Genomic DNA, 23765 nt, shown 5'->3' with positions numbered 1-23765 from the left:
GTTGCAGAGGAGGCTGCTACAGCAATTCCAGCTGTCTAGAAAAGGCAGTTTTCCTATGCCAGCTGAGGATTCCATGTTCCAGCTGCTGTGGTGCAAGCAAGGAGCGGTGTCCACAGTGACTGATGGATGCAGCACAGGAATGTTGCAGCTGGGCTTGGGGGATTTTGCCTGTGGAAAGGGAGCTGACACTCAAAAAGGACACATCAAATACAGAGATGACTTAATGACTCCTCTCAAAATTTCCTGATGTGGTGCAAGGGGGAGATTTGCATCCATAGTGTGTGGATGAGAGGTCTGGACAAACATATTTAAATTACTGCAATCTTTTTGTTTGTTTTTAAACCAGTGTCTGACTGCAAATCCATATGGACTCTGTCTTTGTCATCTTCATCAGAGCACTTGAAAACTTCATAAAGGTTTCCAGGTTGTTTCCTTGCAATGTCAGACTTGGACATATGCCTCTTTTTAGGAACCAGTTAGTTTCCTTCCCAGGGGCTGGAATGGGGCTGTGGTTTGGATCTGTGCTGCACGCAGGGCTGATAACACAGAGGTTGTGTTGTTATTGCTGAGCAGGGATTGCACAGGGCCAAGGCCTTTCCTGCCCCTCAAAGGCCACGCTGGGAAGGGGCTGGGGTGTCTGGGAATTTGGGAGGAGACACAGCCAGGACAGGTGACCTTGACTGACCCAAGGGATGCTCCAGACCCTGTGACATCATGCTCAGTATGTAAGGGGGGAGGAAGAAGGAGGAAGGGCAGGGATATGTGGGGTGATGGTGTTTGTCTTCCCAAATCACCATTCCACAGGACAGGACCCTGCTCTCCTGGAGGTGCTGAACACCTGCCTGCCCATGGGAAGCAGGGAATTAACTCCTTGTTTTGCTTTGGTTTTGTGTGTGGCTTTTGCTTTCCCTATTAAACTGCCTTTATTTCCACCCATGAGTATCCTGGCTTTTATCCTTGCCTGATATTCTCTCCTTGATCCCATTGGTGGGAGTGACTCTGTGGTGTTTGGTTGCTGTCTGGGGCTAGACCATAACAAGACCTGAGATGGTGAGAGCTGAACTGTGCAGCCCAAGGCTCAGAGAAAGCTTCTGGCAGCCAAAACCCCACACGACCTCCAGTTGCGGTCTGGCGTTGAGGTCGTAACATGTGTCTGGCACATTCTCGATGACAGATTGATTCCTCAGAATATATTGCCAGGCAGATTTGGAGAGAGGATATTTTAGGTAAAAGAAGAATTCTAAGATGAACATCCAGGAGTTTTCTGTAGCTTGTTTTCCAACAGTTTATTGAAAAACAAAGGATAATGAAAAGAAATTAAAACTTTTACTGCCCATATGGCATTGTATTTCCTGTTGAGCTAAATGTTTTGGGGAGAAATATTACAATTGAATTTTAGCACATTCTTTAGCATGTTTTGGTAGGGACTAACTGCTGCTGCTAACTGAGGCTGCATGTGCCTGAGCTCCCACTGCTTTCTGCTGGAACTGCAGCAACAGAGACCGGCAGGGGAGGAAATCTTTCTCTGCTTGACAGACAGTTTATAGAAACTGGATAAGTCTCCACTGTTTTAGAAGTCTTCCTCATTGTTCCTCTATCACCATTATAAGAAATCACTTGAGCTTCTTGGGGAGGGGCATCTCAAGACATTCCTGTAATACCATAAGTTGACAGCAAAATTTTGGCTTTGGTTTCACCATAGGCATTTATTTCCTTTGTGTTTTTCAGTTTATGGGAAACAGGGAAGAAAAATTTAGACCATCCATTTTATTCTTTCCTGGGGTTTATTAATCACCAGACAGCAAGCAATACTTCCTGTAGAGTGTGGTTGTTACTGCTTTGTTCTTGCTTCTAATATAAATATTTTTGAGATGTCCTTCTAACTGAATATGTTTGCGTTAAATCAGCAGTTCTGTTCTGTTTATTAAAACCAAACTTTTCCTTATTGAATATTGTTGCAGAATTAATTACCAGCCTATTGCTGAGCTCCTTTCTTTTCCAACAAGAGAGGATTAAAGCAGCAGATGCTGGGAATACATCAGCCACAGCAGTTTTCATAAAGCTTTCCTCAAGGACTTGAACTTGCTGTTCTTTAAAGTACGTGTCTTGACGTGGAGTTCAAATGAAGACATTCGAAGAAACTCCTCGTATTTACACCCAAGAAGTCCCTACTAGGAGGGCCTGAAGGGAAGACTCTGCAATATTCTGCAGGCAGGGCAATTTTCTTGGTGTCCTCTCTTTGATACAGTCTATGGTGAGAAATAGCCCAACTTTTTGCTTCATACCCTCTTCTCTGAACGCCCTACAAGCTCCAGGTGTGATAGTGAACTGCTAAGACCTAGCTGCCACCAAATGTATCCCACCTCTCTGATCTGTACCTTGGAGCTACAAAGCACATGGAAACCCATGAGTAGTTCAGCTAAAACCAATGGTTTTGGGTATGCCAAGGTAGGTTTTCTTGGATGAGAAACTTTTGGCTGAAATGGGAAGAAAAAAAACACTAAAAAAATCCTGCAGTTGTTTTGGCAAAAGCTTCATGTTTTTGCAGAGGCCCCCTGCCACCCAGTTTTATATTTTCCTGTCAGTTCTGAAGTTTTCTCTGTGTCTTCCAAGTAGCCATTTGTAGTGTTCATTTTCCTGTAGCAGCACTGGAGGAATTAATGATGTAAGTTAGACAGGCTTGAAGGGGATGGCCAAGCCAGTGGCTCGAGATGGGACATGGCACAGAGGAGGAGAGACAGTCTCTCAGCCAAGGAGGCTGAAACTTTCTGGGTCTGGGCCAGACCGTTCTTCATGATTGCAGACACATCCTTGGCATGTGCTCACATGCCCTGGGCAAGTGGCGGCTCTCTTTGATCGGGGGTGATCTCTGGGTGTTTGACTTAGCCTGGGAAAGGAGCCTGGCTGAGGTATGAGACTGCTGCTTGGGTATGTGCAAACAGGGGGGCGGGGGTTCCCTCTGGCTTAGGGGCTCACAGTAACCAGGCACACAGCTTGGCCTTCTTTGGACCCTGCTGGTTTTACCCTATTCTGTTCCAAATTTATTTGCTGCTTGCCAGCTCCCTGAGGTTTGTCTCCTCAATTCACCTCAGCAGCAGAGCCAAAGCCCAACCCTGTGGTGCAAACTGGGTAGCACTGGGGCAGCAGAGTGTGGATGTGAATCACAGATGCAAAGCTCACACTTAAAAGTGTTTTTAAAAACTGCTTCCTTGCCTTAGGGCATGCAGATGTTCCTGGCTCCCTGAAAAACAGAAGGAAGTGCCTCATTGCCTGGTGATGGAGTGAGGCAGAGAGTGATGGGGCTGGAAAGCCACTCCTGCAACATGGGGAGACCTGGCAAAGGGAAGGGCAGTGTTCCATGGAGTGTGCCCTCTAGGAGAGGACAGCACAAGGGATCCTGGGTCAAACCTTGGGAAGTGGCCATGTAACAATCTACCCATAGCATCAGGTTGCAAGTTTTACACAGCTCTGACAGAGTCTCTTTCAGGAACAAGACTTGGTCCAGAGCACGCTGGACCTCCATTGTGGACTGGTGTTAGAATTTCATTTGGGAGCCTCTAGTGACTACACAGGTTTGGGCTGCAGCAGGCAGAGAGTGGCATTTTGCAGCTGGTTAGGAAAGAGCACAGTCCAGCCAAAATATTCTTTAAGTGTTGAGAAGGAGAAGTGAAACAGAAAACTGGATTTGCCCAAACTGTCCATTCCTGCCAGCAAGGAATGTGTGTCTCTGCAAAAGGCTGTTGGAAGCCTTAGTGCCTACAATCCTACAGCTGAGAAGAAAGAAGATTTCTTAACAGCAGCGGTTCTCCCATGGCCTGCTTTCCTGTTGTCTGAACACTGGAGACTGGGAGCGGAAGTTGTGTGTTCAAGTAGTCCAAGCATTCCTGTTTTATTTCCGTCCTGAAAGTTCCACTTCTGGGCACTTTTCCCAAACGCTTGAGGTTCCCTTTTGTTGGTGCAATGCTGAAGGACCTGAGGCAGAGGAGCAGGTCCCCAGCCAAAGGCATCTCATCAGAAATGCCTTGGGTGAGCAGAGACCTTCCTGCACAGACTGGGAGGGACAATGCTTTAGAAGGTGAAGCTGTTGGTCCTTGCAGAGAAGCCTTTGCTTGCTGAGGGCTGTGTGTGGCCGCAGCTCTCTTCACAGAGAGCAGCAGGCACAACACTCTCCCAGGATTTTTCCTGGGGAAGGCAGTGAGAAGCTTAGAGAAGAAGAGAAAACAATTCTTATCTCTATTCACTGCTCCTGTTGTTTTGCAGATGTGGAATGTGTTATGGAGATTGTTTACCCAAAGTGATTTGTTAATTGGACACCAGTGAAGGTTGTTTTGATTCCTTGACCAAATGGGTCAAAGTTGTGTCCTGGCTGTCTCCAGACAGCCATGGGTTTTTATTTTATATTTTTTTGTACAGTATCTTTTTAGTATGTAATTTAGTATAGTATTAGTGTAATACAGTATAGCTTAATAAAGCAGCTGTTCAGCCTCCTGAATCATGGAGCCAGAGCACATTATTCCCCATCTGGTGGATCACCTGTTTCTACTATAGGCTGTGAGGCATGGCTGGGTCTCAGGGAGGGTGGGAGCACCTCCAGTAGTGCAAGAGCATTGCCTGTCATGCTTAGAGTGCTCCTTGTTTATGGGCAGTGTGGGGAGAAGATGTGAAAGGAGAAATGATGAGTGCAGAGCACCAACAGAAGTCACATCCTATGCCACTGAGCTACAGCCTAGAAACTCCATAAAAATGCAACTGGGGCTTAAGCAGTGCCTTTTATTTATGTGGCATTTCTGTGGGTATTATAAAAAACCAAAATTTGTGAGACTCACAGTATTGCATGATTTCTTTCCTTAGGGTTTAGGGCTTTTAAGGTTTTTTATTAGCTGGAGATGATTTATTTAACAAACATCCATGCAGCTAGCAAAGAAAAGAGGGAGAGGTTTTGAAATGTCTTGAGCTCTTCTATCTGCATAATAATAGCAGATCCAGCACAAGGATGCTGGGTCTCCTTGCTAGATAAATTCCCAACTGGCTTTTTCTGGTGGCTGCTGAGAGCACATTCACTCAGGGAAATAGGAGGTGGACTGTGTGGTTAAAATGATAATGGAGTTTATACAGCAAACCCCAGCTATCACAATCTCACTGAAGGTGGCACTTCCTACTGTGCTCCCACCCACCCCAGCAGCATTTTGCAACATAAATTCTTCCAACAAAAGACAGGAATGCTTGATGAAGGTGGCTTTGCAGGGAACAGTTTGATGCTGCATAGTAATAGTGGTAATGATGCAATATTCTCAATTCTCAGGACAGCAAATACTGGAGAGAAGAGGAGGTAGGCCTTATGCTGGGGAGCAAAAGCTTTGAGGTAAAATGGAACACAGCTTTTCAGATGTTTCAAAGGTTTCATCTGTTTTCAGTAGCCCTACCTGAAAAAACAGCATTTTAAAGCAGTAACTATGAGGCAGTCAAAACAAACAAAACCCATGTAATTCCCAAAAATGTCTTAAATTAAATCTCTGCAGCTGGCTAAGGGGAGAGTATTCTCAAATGTTACCTAGATCAAGCTTTTTTAAATTTGTGTGTTGTTAAACCAAGGATTTAAACCCAATTTTCACTGCTAATTCTCACTACAGCAAAGCAGCAGCAGTAGCTACTCATACCTAATGTATTGGTATGTTCTACCCCCCAAGTAATGTTTTTTTCTCATTTTCTAAATTAAACTAATTGTTTGGAATAGCTTGGGTGAATGATAGAGTTTTGTTTTCTTGGAAATAAAAATCAAATCTTAGCTCTCTTTTCTCTCCTTGTCCTTCTGTGTGTGTGAGCGACCAGCAAATTAATGAAATCTCTGCTTTCTAGTAAGAATAAACAGTTTAAAGAACTGGCTGTGATGCTCCTGTTTGTTTTTGACTTGGTGATAATGGCAGTCTGCAAGTCAATATCAGCATTTTAACATCTCCCATGGAAATTCCAGAGGTGTTTAATTTGCTCCTTGGTATATAAAAGCTGTTCCTGGTGAGCATAATGTGCTGAATATAACCCTTACTCAATTACTAGAAGCACATAATAAAAATTGTTGAAACTTGGTGAGGGAGCTATAACACACCAAATCCATTGATTTATGTCCTTTGTCTCATATATTTAACTGTTTTCACAATCGCAGGTGCAGTTTGAGAAGGGGACTGGGTTGCAATTACATGTAATTTTACACATTATGTATTTTTAAAGCTGTTTTTTGTCCTCTTTCTTTCTGCAATACCTTCCATAAATTTTAGCACAGTGGAGTGCAATTGTAGTCTCTTACAGTTGTAAAACCCCTAAGAATTACTGAAGTGTTGCTTTAATGAAAATGATCCTTTTCTACTTTAGAGCTCATGTGCTTTGTTATAGAAGCTCCAGAAATGCACTCTGGCGCATGAAGTAACTAGTAAGTGACATTACAAAGGATTTCTCATCCTTCCTTTAAAATTTGGCTATAAAATCAATTTTTGGCGGTTTAGGTATATTCCCGCAGCACAGTCTCTAGTCTGAGGCTAGTGATCTGATGCTGAAAGGATAATTTCTAATGGGAAAAGGTACTGCTGTGTATAAATGCCAGGACTTCAGTCAGATATCAAGGATTTGGGATGGGCCAAGGAGGACAGCAAGTGCTGAACAGGAAAACAGCTGAGGAGAACTAAAGCTTGGGGGCAGCAGGACAGAGCAAGAACTCTTTCTAAAAAAGGAAGCAATCTGTTCCAAGAGGTGATGTTGTCAAAAATCCTCCCTTTTACTAATGGGAGAGTTGAAATTTCAGCTCCAAGCTCTCAGTATTTTGGGAACATTGGCAATGATACCTCCTAAACAACAGGTGACAAAGAGACTTGAGAGAGTGTTTAGAAAATCTAAAACTTCCTGGGGAAACTGTCCAAATCCTTCAGCCTGGAAGCAAAGAACAAATTAAATCTCTTTTCGCTGAGAGTTGTTGGTCCTGCCTTTTTGTACAGAGCAAACTGAACTGTGTTTGCCTCAGCAGGAGAAATGAGCCATGTGGGACAGAGTACTTTATGTGTGAAAGTCAAACTGTTGCTTTCTTTCTACTCGGTTGCAGTTTGGCCTTCTCAGCTTGCCTCGAATAGTGGAAAGATTATTTCTTAGCAATCTCTCTTCAGTGTCCCGCACTTCCCTCTTAAATATCTGGTATCAGCAACTACTGGAAATGTGAAGCAGACTAAATGGAATATGTATTGATTAATGCAATGGCCTTAATGTTTTTTTTTGTGGTGCGGTTTGGCTTCTTGGGGCCCCTTCCCCCCATCTCTAAGTCCATTCTTTGGGTTAAATACACTCTCTTCATTTTATCCTTGTACAGACTATGGAGTTCTGCTATCTGGGGATTTCCTGCAGAGGGAAAGGAAGCCACAAATTTTGAAGCTATTGAAATACTCAGAAGCTCAAATCTCTACAGCTATTCCAGACAGCCTTTGAAACATTAAAGCAAGTTTTATTACAGAGATTAGTTCACGTTACACTCATTTATTAAAACCTAAGGACATCTTTATAAAAACTACTGTATATAAAGACGAGAGCAGTGCAATAGCAGTGTAAAACACATTTTTGGTTTGCTTGGCAATCACTTTAGAAAGACAACATGATTCATAATATGAAGTTAGAGAATGCTGCAAAAAAATAGGACAGGATCAGACCAGAAACTAGATTAGCAAATCACTGGACTCTGGCATGTGTTGATTTCAAACACCAAGTGTTATAGAAACAGTATTATCATCAATGTATCAATAAAGAGAAATCACTGCAACCCTACAATTTCTAGTTAGCTTAATTAGCCTAAAATAGTCTGCTGACTATCAAAATAGACTATTGTACTGTATATATATTATTTTCTTAGTAATTTACTACTTTTGTAAAAGGAGGACTAGAAGAAATGCCTGTCTTACAGAAGAGAACTTTTGAAGCTGAGAAAAGGTGTTTCTTCCCAGCAGTGGTTGAGGTTTTGTTTTTTGTTGCTTTACTTTTTATACACAGTCACAGGTGGTGGAATAGAACAGACTTTAAAAAATCCTTTTGATGTGTTAACTTCACTGCTTCTTCAAGTGGGCAGTCCTCATACAGAAATTACAGCTGTAGTAAAACTATAAAAAATAGGTGTCTAAAATAGCTGCTACAATATGCTGAATTATACATTAAGAGGCCAGATTATTTTCACTCTGTTTTTTGTAAAATCCATAACCAGGCATGAGAGATGGTTAAATTACAACATCAAGTCCTGCACAAGCTTTATAACTTAACTTTTTATGTCCTACGTTATACACAGCAATTACTAAGAAGTTGGACACAGTTCTCAGTGAAACAGAAGAGAGGAAATTATTTGGGCAGGGGAAGGGGCTTCTGGAGCAGGAAGCTCCCTAACAGCCACTGAGATAGACAGCTGCCATTGTCACATGCGAGGTATAATGTATGCACTTTTTAAAGTGTTAATTTCAGAACCCTTATTTTTCCAAACATATCCCAATGGGCATAGAGAAAAATACAATAATTTTAGTCCAGATAATTTCTTTTAGAGAAGGATTGCATTTGTACCAATCTCTCTGCAGAAATAACTGAAAAATTCATTGCAGTTTATCTGGTCCACCATAGTTTTGATCAAGTAAATGCAGGGGGATATCAGAGCACAGCTACAGAGGTGGATGAGGTGTTCAGGTGGCTGTTTGTGTAGCCAGTGCTCTTCTCCAGTGTCCCAAAAGCAAGGAAGAAGGGTTGATAGAAATGATGGTAGGGAAATATGTGGTGCACTATTTCCCTTTAATTTAAGGCCCAGCTAGCATTAGTCTTATTCAGGATCTTTTATTCTGCTAAAGTAGAGAGACTATCAGGTGATTATAACAACACAATTGATGAAAAATTGTTCACCAGCTACGACATGGATTTATCCATAAATTAATTGGTAGGCAAAATTAGAATTTCAGCCAGAGAGTATCTACCTTACATTTACTGGCTCTGTATAGAGAATAAAAGAAAACAAACTAACAAAAAGCACATCCATTACAAGGTATACGTGTACTGGAAGTAAAGCATAAAACTGCTCATTAATAACGCACAATTCCCAAAGGGAAAAAAACCCTTACAAAATACAGTAAGTCACACAAACCAGTATCTAATACAAATTCCTCTATGAACATAAGCTTTTTCCAAAGCTCTCTGTGGCAGTCATCACCTCACAATGAAAGTAGGTGCTGGGAGAAGTAAAAGGATAAAGCAGTTACTGCAGAGTGCCACACTGGATACTTTTTTGGGTGTCTGCAGGGGTTATGGATCTTGGAGCCAAGGGGGAAGTGTGGAGGAGCATGATGTTGGCATGGATGGCATCACCTCCAGCCACTCGGTTTGATTTGCTTTTCTTGGAGAGTTCTTAAGGTGTAACACAGGTTACACTCCAGTGCATCCTAGGTGCACTGTGGCAGCTCCCTTAGGTCTCTCCAAGCTGGGGGGATGTGCAGGAGCTTCTGTGATGAGTGAGAGTGAGCCAGGCTTCAAGCTTTCCTGAGACAGGATGGAGTTTCATGCCTGCAGGGTAGCACTCCCACCTGTGAATTTGTTCTTTTAGGCACTGCCTGCCCCTACTCAGTGATACCTGGCATGTTTAGTTGTTGGTTTACAGAGAAAAGGGGCATGTGCATGTTGGCATCCTACTCAGATTGGGCTTTATTTGAAGACTGGGCTTCCACTCCTGTGGTGTCCAGCCTTGTTGGGTCCTCCAACACTATTTATTCCTTCATGGTTTTAGTCACATACCATCCTGAACTCCAGTAGCCATGAACTAACTCAGATCACGAGAAGAGTGTCCCCGTTGAGTTCAACAGAAAACTAAAATTAATTCAGCCAAAGAGGTACAAAAGGAGCACTTGATTATTCATTAACAAGTTGTTCCTCATGTTGTGGTTAAATGGTAAAATGTAAGGTTATTTTAAAGTTACTGAGATTTGCAGGACAAAATATTAGACATGAAGGATTAAACTGGCATTATCATGGCTTTGTGTTATGATTTCCAGATGAACTCCTCTGTTTGCTTGTCACTGCCAGGTTCTCCATGCAAATATCTTAAATAACTGAATTTCACAGGATTTGCTCATGTAATTGGTACTGTATGATTTTAAAATAACCCTGCCCTGTGGAAAGTTAAGTCAACCTACTACAACCCAGTGATCAAGTGCTCCACGTACCTCTGTGGCAAAGTCATTGCCTTTCTGGCTTACAAATGGATTCTGAGACTTGTGTGGGGTAAACTCTGCAGTCAGGCAGTGGCTGAGGGAATTTGACTATTGCCTTGGAAAGGAGGGGGACAGTGGTATTATTGCTTTTGAAATATACAATTTGTTGGGTTTTTTCTGTTTTGCTTTCAGCTTCAAGTAGTATGGGGGTGGAATGGTGTTACATCCTAATAAAGGATGCCCTCTTCAAGAACCTGAATTTAAGATGAGCTCGGATAGTCTTAGCAGAGTCATTGCCAGTGATCTAAAAATGTGCATTATGGTTGAAGTTAGCCTGCAGTCCGACTCAATGAAAGGGCTCTGCTTACCTTTGCAATGCATAGGACAATATGGTTACCAGTGATGTGGATTACCAGCATCTACCCTATCGTGACAAAGTGTTCACCAGAGAATTTTGGAAAAACTCACATTCAGGATTCTGACACTTAGGCTGAGATTAGGCTCAAATGGCAATTGATGGATGGGGAGGCAAAGAAAAGTTATCTACCAAAGGTTTGTCTTGTGGTCATTTTCCACCTTTGTGTGGATTTGCTAGAGCAACATAATTTTCTTCCTACAGAGCATTTTCACAAATATGATGCTTCCTTTCAGAGATAACAGTGTCAGTCTAGAATTAAAATATTGCTTACAGACTACTTTCTCCTGGAGACTCTTTCTATATCATTTGCCTGTAGAAGTTTTTTGAATGGTGTCTGTCTTCAGGTGACTTGCTCAATCTTCCTCTTGTAGTCTTTCTCTCTCCTACTTATCCAGAATTTTTTCAGCTCTTGTAATTTAGCTGATTCTCCTGAAAGCTGCTCCTTGAAGTCTGGTCTTACCCCTCCCATCTTGAGGCACATCAATATAATTTTCTGGAAGACATAAAGCACAAATCGTTTCCATAATGATTCAGGAACACCCAACACAAAAGTATTTTCTGTAAAGAAAAACTTGTAGTGTTCCCAGCTGCAGATTTAATTTTGGGAGGCAAGTAAGAAGAAGGAAAAGCATGAGGAAGAAAGAGGAGGTGTTAAGAGGCTTCTACCTTCCTTTGTTAGTTCTCTTTGGCCTGGTATGACCTTGTGTGTGCTATTGATGGCTGCATTCTCCTTCTCTTGTTTGATTCTGCATAGCCAGAGTGGGAGGCTAAGCTTGTTTCTCCCTGTTCATATTAAACTGGTCCTGGCTGCTTACTCTGATCCCTATTCCTTTCCTATGATGAGAAAATGTACTTCTATTTCCACACATATACGTGAGTAAATAATATATTTATGTGCTTTCCTTACAGAAGTATTGTAATTATTACTAAGCTTTTTGCTTGCAGCACTTTCTGGACATTACAGCTGCTTTAAATCTGCTGCTTTAAATCTTGTGCAGAGTGTGCAACTGGCTGTGGGGTCCATCCACAGACAACTATGGCAGAGTGCAGGGCGCTGGGCTGAAAGTCCAGCTAGGGAATGTTTTGAGGCAGACTAAGATCACTAATCATAGTAACAAATTAAAGAAATACGTCCGTTTGCTCAAGCAGGTAACAAGTGCAAGATGCTGGACACTGCAAGGTTGGGTATGCAGCCACCAGAGCCATAGCACAACAGTGTTATCTTAATTCACATTGAGACATTTTTCACAGTACTGTCAGCCAGGGAGGACCTCCAGACAGAAATCCGAGATTTTCTTACAACTCTGAGGGTTTAAGCCTTCATCCAAAACTCAGTCACATGAGACCTGCCAAGGTTTGACAGCTAATTCCTTTCTAATAATCAAATAGCCTACACGGCATTTTTCATGTTAGAAATACAAAACCAAAAAAATCGTTTTGTTCTGTCACTTGTCCTTTTTTGATATAGGTAGAAATGCACATTAACACAACATGCAAATCTGCCTCTTGTAAGGTCTGCACACAGATGAAGTTTACAATTAGTTGTTCATATCTAGGAGAGAGTCTCAGGAGACTTAGCTATAACTAATTAAAAAAACACCTGGGGAGAAAGAAACTGCACACTATGAGTGCATATTATGGCTTGCAGGCACCTCTGTCCTTTCCAGCACCTTCAGTTGTTTAATCTCTTTTGTAGATTGCCACATGTGCTTCCCTTCCTGTGAAATGCTTTATTAATCTGCTATCTACATAATTTAAATCACTAGACTGTTTGACAGGATACAGTTTCTTTTCTTTATCTATCTTTGCTTTTAAATAAATGTTTAGAGATGAAGCAGATAGAGCAGGCATTTGTGTGTCCCAGGACAGACTGTAATTTTAAACATGTCAGACCTGTCAGCCACTTACTCTTTTCCTCTACCTGAGTGTCCCCAAGTTGCTGCTGGCCAGGTCCTTCTCCAGGTTAAGGTAAAATCAAGAGTGTCACCAAAGTGAGAGTTACTGGAGTTCTTGGACCTAAAGATCATAGCAAAGTTCATGAATATTTGTCTGCAGCAGAGAAGCTAAAATATCACTTCTGTGAGTAGCTCTGATTTCCTGCCAATTCTTCTCCTCTGTCTGAAGCTATGGCAGAATGAGTGGGAGGATGTGGACAGCAGAGCCAGACCCCACTCAGCTCTGGAAGCCTCTTACAGCAAGTAGGGAGTATTTACCCTGCATTTGCCAAGCTGGATGAGTCTGGGCCAAATCCACAGCTTCTCCATGAAACCAAACCCTGACAGGACAGTTGCTAAGCTAAAAGGTCCTCTTCCCCTACAATAAATGAAGTGTGGTGTGTGATTGATTGATTGATTGATTGATTGATTGATTGACTGGGGGCTGGACCCGTAAGGTTGAGAGGTACTGCTTCACATCATTTTGCAATAGCAGGATCCCATAAAAGTACCTGCATTTTCCTAAGAGAGATGAATGCTAATTTCCATGTGCAAGAGTGTTATATTCCAGTCCCCCAACACAGTGTGCTTGGCAGCAGAAACCCTGTGTTTGTCACTTCTGGTCACTTATACAGGGTTTTAATGCACTTAGAGCTGAAGCCTGTGCTCTGGAGGTGGCCCAGGTTGCTCCTTTTCCCTGGCAGAGGTTATTGTCACTGTACAGCACCCCAGACTCCTCAATGAAAAGCACCCAGGCAAGCCACATCAGCAGGGGGGAGCTTCAGATCAGATATTGGGAAGAAATTCTTTACCATGAGGGTGGTGGGGCCCTGGCACAGGTTGCCCAGAGAAACTGTAGCTTCCCCATCCCTGGAAATGTCCAAGGCCAGGTTGGACAGGGCTTGGAGCAGCCTGGTCTAGTGGAAGGTGTCCCTGCCCCTGCCCATGCAGGGGGTGGAACTGGATGAGCTCTAATGTCTCTTTCCACCCAAATCATTCTGTGATTCTCATTGCTTGACAAGGCAGCAGCCAACTAAAAGACTGCCTCCTCTTTGACAGCAGTAATTGCCTGGTAGTGCAGTTCTGCTGGAATGAAATGCCATCCGTTAGTAATGAGGGAATGATTCAGAGCCTCTGGAGGCAAGTTTTTCCAGAGATTTCTGCCATTTTTCTAACAAATGAGGTAAACAGTTGCCACATTCACCATTACAAGGCCTCTGGTTAAAAAGTGCCATGGATCACCACACTCCCTTCAGGCCTCAGATATACCCTGGATCCAAGACTTACACGAGTTGTGGCTCACACTTCACACGAAAGCAACCAGCCTCTGAAACTGTTCAGGTTTTACTCTGGCATAAAATGGCACTACACTGATCTGAGCAGGCCTGCTGTCATCTGCATCTGCCTTCCACCCTGCTCACTGTGACTGGGAGAAAAGCTTTTGCTGTCTCTGGCACAGGCAGAGCTGGGATGCCAGGCTAACAAACAGCTTTCTGCAACAGGAAGCCCTTGGTGGCTACACCTTGTTGCAGGAAATAGGAATGTGCCCTCCTTGCCCAGAAATAGAAGGACAAGGGAGGACAAAGCATGATGCACAAGACTTCATAAAAGCCTCATCAGATTGAAAGGGAGAACATGAGAAATTACTTGCAGGACAAGCACTAAATGACTAAATATATCTCAAACCAGAAAGAAATAGAAATAGAATATAATCTAATCCCTCTGCCTGTGGAGTCTGCCAAAGAGCAGGGAAATAATTTTCATCGTTTGGAATCTGTAGACTCCTATGGCTATATTATACAGAGCATGTAACATTATATCCAAAGTATATAGTGAAAGGTTGCTTGCATTACCAATACTAATTCTTGAAAGTTACAAAATTCCAGAGTGAATGCCACTCATTCAATCTCAATTTGGCCATTTTGTTTGCATGAAAGAAAGTGGAAATTCTCAGACTTGACTTTTTAGCTGGGGCTCCTCATCTTTTTTTGGGAGAACATCAAAATAGCTGAATGATTCAGGTTTTTCCTATTCGGAGGAAACTTCAACAAGAAGAAAAATTTACTTCAGGTTGGCTCAATACCGAAGAGATTGAATGTTCAGGATTTTCTGAACTGACAAGGAACAACTCAGCATTAAGCAACGGTCCTGGGTGCTGCCATCTTGTCATAAAGGAGCATTGGATTTGCCTCTATTTTCATCCCCAGGCTGAATTACCTCACTTTTGATGGATCACAAATTCTCCTATGGTCTAGCTGTGAAATGCATCCCAGCACCTGCATGAGGTTCAGATGGGAGGAGGACCTTAAGTGGTGGCAAATCAATTTTGTCACAGCCACTGCTAAAAATGACCACCATCACTGACAGCCTCTGCTAATATTTCTAAATAATAGCTGGCTCAGGGAAGACAGACATCTGGTGCTTAAGAGTTTACACAAAAGTCAGGCAGTGGACATATTGCCTTGGAAAACAGCCTGAAATTTCAACTCAAGTGCTGTTCCTCCTGTAGCTGACAATTCTGCCAAAATGGAGAGAAATGTCAAAATATGTTTGAAAGCAAATACCTCAGGATGGTGTTAAGGTTTAAATGGAACAAATGTGCGATACACGCGTGATTCACCAGACTTAAACAATGTTGCTTTGCAGGTGGGAAGAAAGCATTTGGATTATTCAAATTTCGCTTGCATTATGCTTAGGGCAGTGTGTTTGCTCACGCTTCAAAGAGCTAACATCAGCACCGTGTTTGTGAGTTCAGACACAAGGTGTGAATGTCACCTGTCAGGCTGTTCTCCCTTCCACCTAGGAAATGCAGCTGGGGACCAGGCATGTGCTTACTTCCACTGCTCTTTCACAGCTGAATCGCTTGTCTGTGTAATGGGAGCTAATTATCACCTAAGGGCATCATGTGTAAAAAGGTGATTGCTGTCAGCTGTCTCAGACATCCCAGCACTGACTGTTTACAATGGATCACTAGAAAGACTTATTAGAAAAAAACAACTTGTGATGCAGTTTTAAAGAAGTTTCCATCTGAATATTTTGTTATGGGTGCTGGTAAGTCTGCTTTTTAAATTGTTCACCACTATTATTATCGATGCCTTACTTGAAGGGATGGGAGTACTGTCAGGCTAAAAACGATTTATTACTCAGATAAACATCAACCTCAAAGGCTGTGAGATTTTAGAGGGGTAAGAAGTCGGCCATAGCTCAAGGTAGTCACAAGTTTTTTCATTACAAGGCAATATATAACATTCCAATCCAATAGAAAATTGCCACAAAGTTTATTTTGTTTTTGTAGCCTATCACCTTAACTTAATTCTCCCGCACTGCAGATCTTTTATCCAATAGGCTATTATTACATGTACACACATATATGTCTATGAGAACATCAAACTCAGCTTACTCTGTACGATTACATTGCCACACTATAAAGCCCTTCACCATCTTACCCAATACCATGTCTTATTTACTTAAGGCATATTTTTACTTATAACTAGAGAAACGGAAGTTTATCATTTTTCTGCTTAATGTCTGTGTAATTTTTTTTACATCAATCCAAGCTTCTTCCAAGGCTGTAAATCAAACCCTTCAGTATTGGTGGAAGTTTCTAGCTTTCCATTTCCTACAACCACATTTCTTAAGAATCTCACCTTTTACAGAGCAGTAAAGGTGAGATTATGGGCTCAGGGGATATAACCTGAACTGCACATGGCATTGCATCACTTCTGAGAGCTGCTCCCTGGTTTTGGAGGAACTTCAGACACCTTGGGAAGCTCTCATGTTCCGAAGGGAGAGGCTGGCTTGGGCAGAGAGAGTTGCTGGCGGATGTCAGGCAGGTGCCTGCTGTCCTGCAGAGGAAGGTTGGTGGGTCAGGGGAGGTGCAGGGCTGCTCTCTGTGTCAGAGGGACAGACAAGGACTTGAAAGATTTAAACTCCACTGCTGCTTATTTTCCAGATAAATCTGAAAACAATACTGAGACCTTCTAATTACCAATAGCTGCGTATCCCCCACTGGAGTGCACTCACGCATGAGACTGGGATATCACACCAGTGGAGGGGCTTTCTTTGCCTCTTTAAATTACTTCTAAATTTGATTCCATGACTTTTTGCTGCTAATATTGAGTTCAGAGATGGTTTTCAGAGGAACACTTTGCCTATACGATGTGTTTGGGCTTCACACTGGTAGACTTATTGGTTTGCTTTTGAGTCTAGGGCAGTGCTGTGATCTGGAAGCCAGAAAGCTGGGAAACAAATTGCAACCAGTCAGGAACTGGTTTAATACAACACTATGGCCACACTAGCAAAGATCTGGCTGCTCTTTTGGGAAGTGAGGCTTAGGATCTGCTTGGATCCAAGGCCTGTCCTACAAATGGATGCAGGAGGAGATTTGGAACTTGCAGTGAGCCTGGAGAGCTGCAGCAGGCAAGGACTGGCCTCATCCAGCTCCTTCCCCTGAACTGAGGGTGTTAAAACAGCAGCTGGCTTAACTTCTGTCATTAATATGGCTGCCTGGCCAACAGAGCAAAGCTAGGAGGGAAAACTGGTTTCCTGTAGAGAGAGTCTCTGGAATATCTATAATTGTACAAATTAAATACATATTTTGTCCCATCAGCTGGGTTGGGTGGGAGAGGAATGAAACCACACAGGATACAATTTTCTCTATTTTTTACTAATGGCCATATTTTACCATACTCACTTGCAAAGAGCAGTGATTTGAAACCATTTGGGTTGCTAACATAAATAAACATTACCTACTGTAAATAATGGTTTCTGAAGTAATCCTATGCTCCTGAAAGTCAAGTATTTTTCAATTAGTAGCAGTGGTTTTCATTTGGTAGTTCCTGAATTGATTGATACTCCTGAACACTGTTCTGGAAAGTAAAAACATCCAGGAGAATTTCTGAGGTTTGTTTTTATTTTAAATGGAAATATGAAGCTTTCAAAGTTCGATTTGAAAGTTTTGAATAGAGGAACAGATGAAGGTTTGAACACATAAACTGAAAGATGATCACTGAAAAGCTGTGTTTTTCCTCACTGAAGAGCTGCAGTCTGACTTTTCACAATCTGAAATGTTTTCTTCCTCTTCTTAAGGTTATTTCAGAAAAATACTCAAAACACCCCAAGCCTTCCAAAAGGTCTTAAAAGCGTGGATGGCCCATTACTAGTAAAACTGAAAATTAGTTGGGCTTACTAATTCTCCAGATATTTATGAAATTCTTGTGTCACTACCAGGCTGCCTGAAACAGATGTGTGGCTTGAGGCTGAAATTCATCTGGTTGATTGTTGATGAATTTTCCTGCTAATATGTGGCAGTCCTGCTAATAAACAGCTGATACACCTGAACCAAAATTTCTTTATATGATCCAAAAAAACCCACAACCCTGGTTTTGCTATGTAAACAGTTTGAGCTGCTTTCAAGTTTTTTCAAGACCCCAAGGCATCATAAAGCCAAGCTGAATGTGGGTATCATGTGAAGAATTCTAGACTTATTATTCCACTTGAGACTGTGCTCATTTTCACATCTTTTTCATGTAACTGGAGTGACCAAATAGCTTTAATTGCACTCCTATCATAGAGGAAGATATTTAAAAACAGAGGAACTATTGCTAGAGGCAAGAGAGTATTTTTTGTCTGCTTCTTTAAGGTCCAAGTGTGTTGCTTTGGAAAGGAGACTTATTGCTGTGTGTAGTGTAATTTAATGGCATAGATACTCTAAGTGGGCTTAATCCCACCTAAATGCAGACATCAGAATGGTAAAATGGGTTAATTTCTAGAGAGTCACCTCAGGGTCCTTTATTGTCAACAGAAAACAACTCTGAAGAGCTACTCTACACCTGCAGACCTACTCTATTCCTCCTCAGATGGAATCCAAATGAAACTGATAGTGCAGGAACCTCAGAGTCCCAAGCCTAACTTAGGAAATGAGAAGCCCTGCTGGCCCCAAAAACTGAATCACAAAAATGTGCAGCAGTAGTACAGATTCTCTTAACACCATCTTCACTCTCACACACTCACATGCAAATATACAAATTTCCATGTAAATATATGAAACTGTTTTACAATCCAGTACCACTAAGTAGAAGGGTTTCTGTAGTCTCCTTGTTCTGGTTAGAAAACTTCCCTCAAGTTTATTCACGACCAGATTTGATGAACACATATAACAGACCCCTAATATCCTAAAAGATTCTGATGGAAAACCCAAGGCCTGTAGGTATTTCCTCAAACACAGCTATCTCTGGAAAAGGAAGCAGATTCTTATCCCACATCTGCATGTGCAGTCCTAGATTTTTTCCCCTATCTCACAAACTTAGTGGCAGGAAAGGTGAATCCCTGAGGCTCATGACATGCCAAGAGGTGCTGCATGTTCCTGTGGGTGGGGTAATAGATGAGCACTCTCTGGAGCAGGGCTTGATCCTCAATTTGTTCTTGGTAGTGCTGTAAAAGCTCTTAAAAAAGCTGTGAACCTGAACTATTTCTGCATCAATGGTAAGGACCGAGCTATCTCTGACTCCAGCTCTTCCCAATTTCCCAAAAGCTGATGTCACAAGCTTTCAAAATCTGTTCCTAGAGAGTGGCTCTGACATCCCTCAGACACTCAAATATTCTCCACGTGTGCTGAGCTCTTATACAGCAGTGCCAAACCATTCATCTTAGATCCAGGAGAGCACAGGGGAAATACAGGAGGCTCTACAAGAGCGTGCCCTTCTGTGTTAAAATTCAGGTACATGATAGGAGAAAAAAGCCTCCTTTCGTGCTGACTGATAATCTAAATTTAACGGATCCTCTAAAAAGTGACAATTAAAAAAAAACAACCAGTAAAACTTGGCATGTGATTTATAATGTAGCTTATCAGGACACTGCCTTTCCCCACTTACATAGTCTCCTAATGCACTGAAAATACTGACAGGGATTTTGAAAACCTACAAGCGCCAAAACTTTGGTTCAACAGTAATGCTTGATTCAGAAAGAAGAGCACTTATAGAGCAGTCTGGTAATTTTTAATTTTTTAAGTCTATTTATTTATAAACAAAGGACAATTTAAAAGGCTGTCTGTGCAAGCTATACGCAGTATCGCTCACGTATCTTTACCTATGGGAATGGTCAATTCTAAGTGTTGTAACAGGTTTTTGCAAGTTACAGCTGAGGGTAAATGCAGCTCAGTTATACAGGACAATGTGGTTTGTACCTTTGCATTAATTGAACAGAAATGTTAGTGAGTAGAGGAAAAATGTGGCCAGATGTAGGAAAGGTGTGCGTTTATTTATGTATCAATTTATCTGGCCCGCAGTTCCTGTATATAATCTCTGACATTTCTTATATAGGTGTAGCTTTGTTTCTGTGTAAAATTAAAGAATAATCTACTGACCTAAACAACATCTCAGGCCAGCCTACATCAGGTGAATATCCTGCTCTTTTTGCCCTAACATCTTGCAATCAGCAAAATTCAATCTCTTAAAATTGCTGCCTAGCATGTCCTGATGTCCAACAGAGGCTAAAACCCAAGCACTTGCGTGGAAATTGAACTATTGAAACATGCTGCAAGGAAAAAGGCGTCAGCCAAACATTAGACTGGAATGTTCTGGTACCATTTGTAGAGCTTTGAGGAGCTGACTTCTTCGAAGCCCACAGAAGTCAAGAAAACTGAAAGCCACTGAGATTTCAGGGGACTTAATATTAGAAGCAGGACAAGAGTTTGTCCCAGATTCTGTTTGAAAGAATGTGGCAGTGTTGGTTTACAAAGCAGATCAAATGAGTATATTGCTTGAACTGGATCCCAGCTGGATCACTAAGAAATACTCCAGGCTCTTGTTCCCCTGCTAGGAGGGGGGGTGCTGCATAGAAAGGGGGCAGAACAGTGGAGGAGGAGGAAGGTGCCCAATTCCTGTGCTGGCCTCCAACAACCAGGGAACCCCTCTGGGTGTTGGAACTGCTCCTCAGCCTCTGCACGTCATTTGGCTCAGGAAGCTACCTCCCCTTTCTTATTTCCATTTCCCTCTCCTGAGCATAAGCAATCTTCTGAGACAAGATGCATGTGCTGCTTCCCTCTGCCTTGCCAGAGGTTCAAATTGCTCCAGCTGCACAACCATCTATTTAGGAAGGAGGAATCTGTTTCAGCACTCGAGTTTTGAGCACCAAACCTGTGATTTAGCCCAGAGCTGCGTATTTAGTCAAAGTTAAATTAGCTTTTTTAGTTACCTCTGTGCAATACAGGATATTCTGTCATTTCTGGAAATAAAATACATATTAATGACATGTGAGAAAAAGTCTTTTTTGAAATAGTTATTACTTTTACCAAGAGCTTTATTTTCTGCTCTCACTTTTCAGTATGAAGAGGGCTAGTCTTCTGAGTCAGAGCTCAAGAGAAAATACATAGTAATTACTGTGTTGAGAGCTTTCATTGTAGGATGAAAACAGTCATGTTTCCTGCAACTGTTCTTTCTGTATATGTTTTTCTTTTCTTTTCACAACTGAATTTGTGTGGCTTTTCTAGCAGCAGGAAAATTTAAACTATTTATTTTAAAATAAGTTTCTGAAGATACTTCTATAAACAACACAGAACTGCTTTTTAACCTTAACAAAAGTATCAACAGCTAAAATCAATAGGAGTAATAAAGCCTTTGAAATTTAATATGGTTCCTGTTTGGCTTCCTGTTGAAGATCCAATTTATGTTTACTTGCACATAATCATCCAAGCAATAAATAACTTTTAACTTAGTTTCTTTGCAGTTGGGAGCAGAAGGGCAACACCCACAACACCATCATTGGTTACAGCACTACACACTGGAAGCAATGTTACAAAGGCAATTTTATGCAGAAATGCTTCTTCCCTCTTTCCTCCCCGCCTTTCCCATGTAAAAAAGTGATAGGAGAAATTGAGGTGTGCTGTGATGTGGAAAGAGAAGAGGCTAAGGACCCTGGGCAATTTTAGCAGAGTGCAAAAGGCAAGAAAACAATTTTTCTTCTGTGGTTATCTGAGCAGTATAAGAGGCTGGTTTTACACAGAAACATGTTTTGACGCCAGTGCTGGAACTGTGACTGGTTTATTATTTTTAAATTGTCTCACAGCTGCATCTAGATATGGATGTGCTGGGGCATCGAATGTCCTTTGGCTGCAACAGGAACTTAGTGCATGGCTCAGTGGCAGTGTATGATCCCTGCACAGCAGCCTTTCTTGAGTCACGGAGAAAGAAAAACAGTGCTTGGTTGGTGTCACAGAACTGAGGAATTCCACTTGGTATGGCATGGTTTGAATGATAATTTACAAAGCGTGGAAATTTTTTGTTGCATACCGTTATGACTGCCAGTTGGTGGGTTATTCTTATTTTGTTCTAGAATATTTTTTCTTTTTCTTATTTTTTCTTTTTTTTTTTTTTTGCATCTGTGTGCACATTTCATATTGTGGATCTATTATATGCTCATTTTTTTATGACAGAAATTTATGCTTCTTAGAGGTGCCCAGTGATAACTGCAGCTATCATGTGTGCATCTTAACATAAGAGGAGAAGCAGAAAGGCTGTAAGAATTCAGGGTGATTAATTCCACAACAGCTTTTACATGCACACACTGTAACAGAGCCCATTGCTGGATGCTCTTGTTGACTATAATCTCACAGCGCTTCCACACAAAAAGTTGGAAGCCTGTTACATACAAAAATAATTTTCACCTCTTCAGTGCTGCTACCAGCACTGGCTCTCTGAGCCCACAGAACCTGAGAGATGAGGACTGGGCAGGTGGTGCTGGGATGAGGCTTTGCCCAGAGATTCCCATTCTCTGGAGTGATTATGCAATCACTGCACAGTTCCACTGGCATCAGCAGCTATTATGCAGCAGCTGTATAATCAGGCATTTATTGGAAGAGGTAGGGAAGGAAGAAGGCCACATGTTTGTCCGCTGCAGTCCTGAATGGCAGAGGGTAATATAACTGGAGAAAAGCATCGTGTGAGTTTTGATGCGCAGCTGTTGGTTTGTGTTTTCTGACTGCTCAGTGAGCATGATCAGCTTGCCATGCTGGGATAATGTGATGCTTACATCATGCCAACCCCCTGCAGCTCCAGGCTGGGGCAGAGGGGCTGGAAAGCTGGGAAAGGCCCTGGGGGTGCTGGGGACAGCAGCTGGACAGGAGCCAGGTGTGCCCAGGGGGGCAGGAGGCCAATGGCACCTGGGCTGTGCCAGCCATGGTGTGGCAGCAGGGCCAGGGCAGTGACTGTCCCCTGGGCTGGCACTGCTGGGGCCGCAACTTGAATCTTGTGTCGAGTTCTGGGCCCTCACAAGACAGACATTGAGGTGCTGGAGCAGCAGGAGGGGCTGAGGAAGCGAGGGGGAACTCAGCCTGGAGTAAAAGAGGCTCAGGGGGGACCTTGTTGCTCTTTATCTGTATCTGGAAAGAGACTGAAAACCTGTGGAAAGAAGTGGGGGTCAATTTCTGCTCCCACGTAACAAGCAATAGGGTAAGAGGAAGCAGCCTCAAGTGGCACCAGAGGAGGTTTAGGTTGGATATTAGGAGAAATTTCTTCACTGAAAGAACTGCCAAGCACTGGCAGAGGGTACCCAGGGCAGTGGTGAAGTCTCCATCCCTGGAGGGATTTCAAAGCTGTGGGGATGTGGCACTTGGGGACATGGGTTGACAGTGCTAGTAGAATGATTGGACTCCATGACCTTAAGAGTTTTTTTCCAGGCTAATGATTCTAAGAAAACTGATGTTGGTGTAAATCTTCTGGGACTGCAGCCTCACCCATTCCCCAGATAAATCAGATTTTTGAAGATTTTTGTTCTCTTAGGGTCCTCAGTTTGGCCAGCTGTGCAGACCTAGCTTCCCGTTCTTCCCACTGTTGCTTATGTTCCACAAGCTCCCTTGCCAATTTTAAAATCACAAGTAATGGGTGTTCTGCTGCATCTCAAGACATTTCCTTGATCAACTGCCAACTTTAAAAAAAAAAGCACATTTGGAGGAGATAAATCCCACTGGCAAATTTCAGCTGGATAAATGACTTCTGTAAACTCATCTTCCAGCATAATGTCAAAAAATTTAATCAAGCCAGACTTCCAAGCAATTTCAGCCATCTTAAGATAGGTGGAATGAATAACCCCGTGGAAATGCCTCTTTCAATGTGTTAATGAGGATAACTAGTAGATACAGGATTTTTAGATAGCTAAATTGACTAAGTTTAATCCTGCTCTTTATCACCAGTAAGGATTTGTATAATTAGATCTTCC

General features: G+C 42.2%; 1 protein-coding gene across 1 annotated transcript in view; it reads right to left on the bottom strand.

Annotated features, from left to right (window-relative positions):
- Positions 1–7501: 7501 nt before the first annotated feature.
- SHISAL1 (shisa like 1) overlaps positions 7502–23765 on the bottom strand; it is a 73947-nt gene continuing 57683 nt past the window's right edge. Inside the window, exon 5 of the mRNA XM_030960783.1 lies at positions 7502–11113. Coding sequence (XP_030816643.1) covers position 11113 — 1 coding nt within the window. The 3' untranslated portion in view covers positions 7502–11112. The remainder of the gene's footprint in view (positions 11114–23765) is intronic.

This window comes from Camarhynchus parvulus, chromosome 1A (genome assembly GCF_901933205.1).
Source record: "Camarhynchus parvulus chromosome 1A, STF_HiC, whole genome shotgun sequence".
Taxonomy (NCBI): domain Eukaryota; kingdom Metazoa; phylum Chordata; class Aves; order Passeriformes; family Thraupidae; genus Camarhynchus; species Camarhynchus parvulus.
The sequence above is the reverse complement of the archived record's forward strand: the minus strand, read 5'-3'. Positions and strand labels throughout refer to the sequence as shown.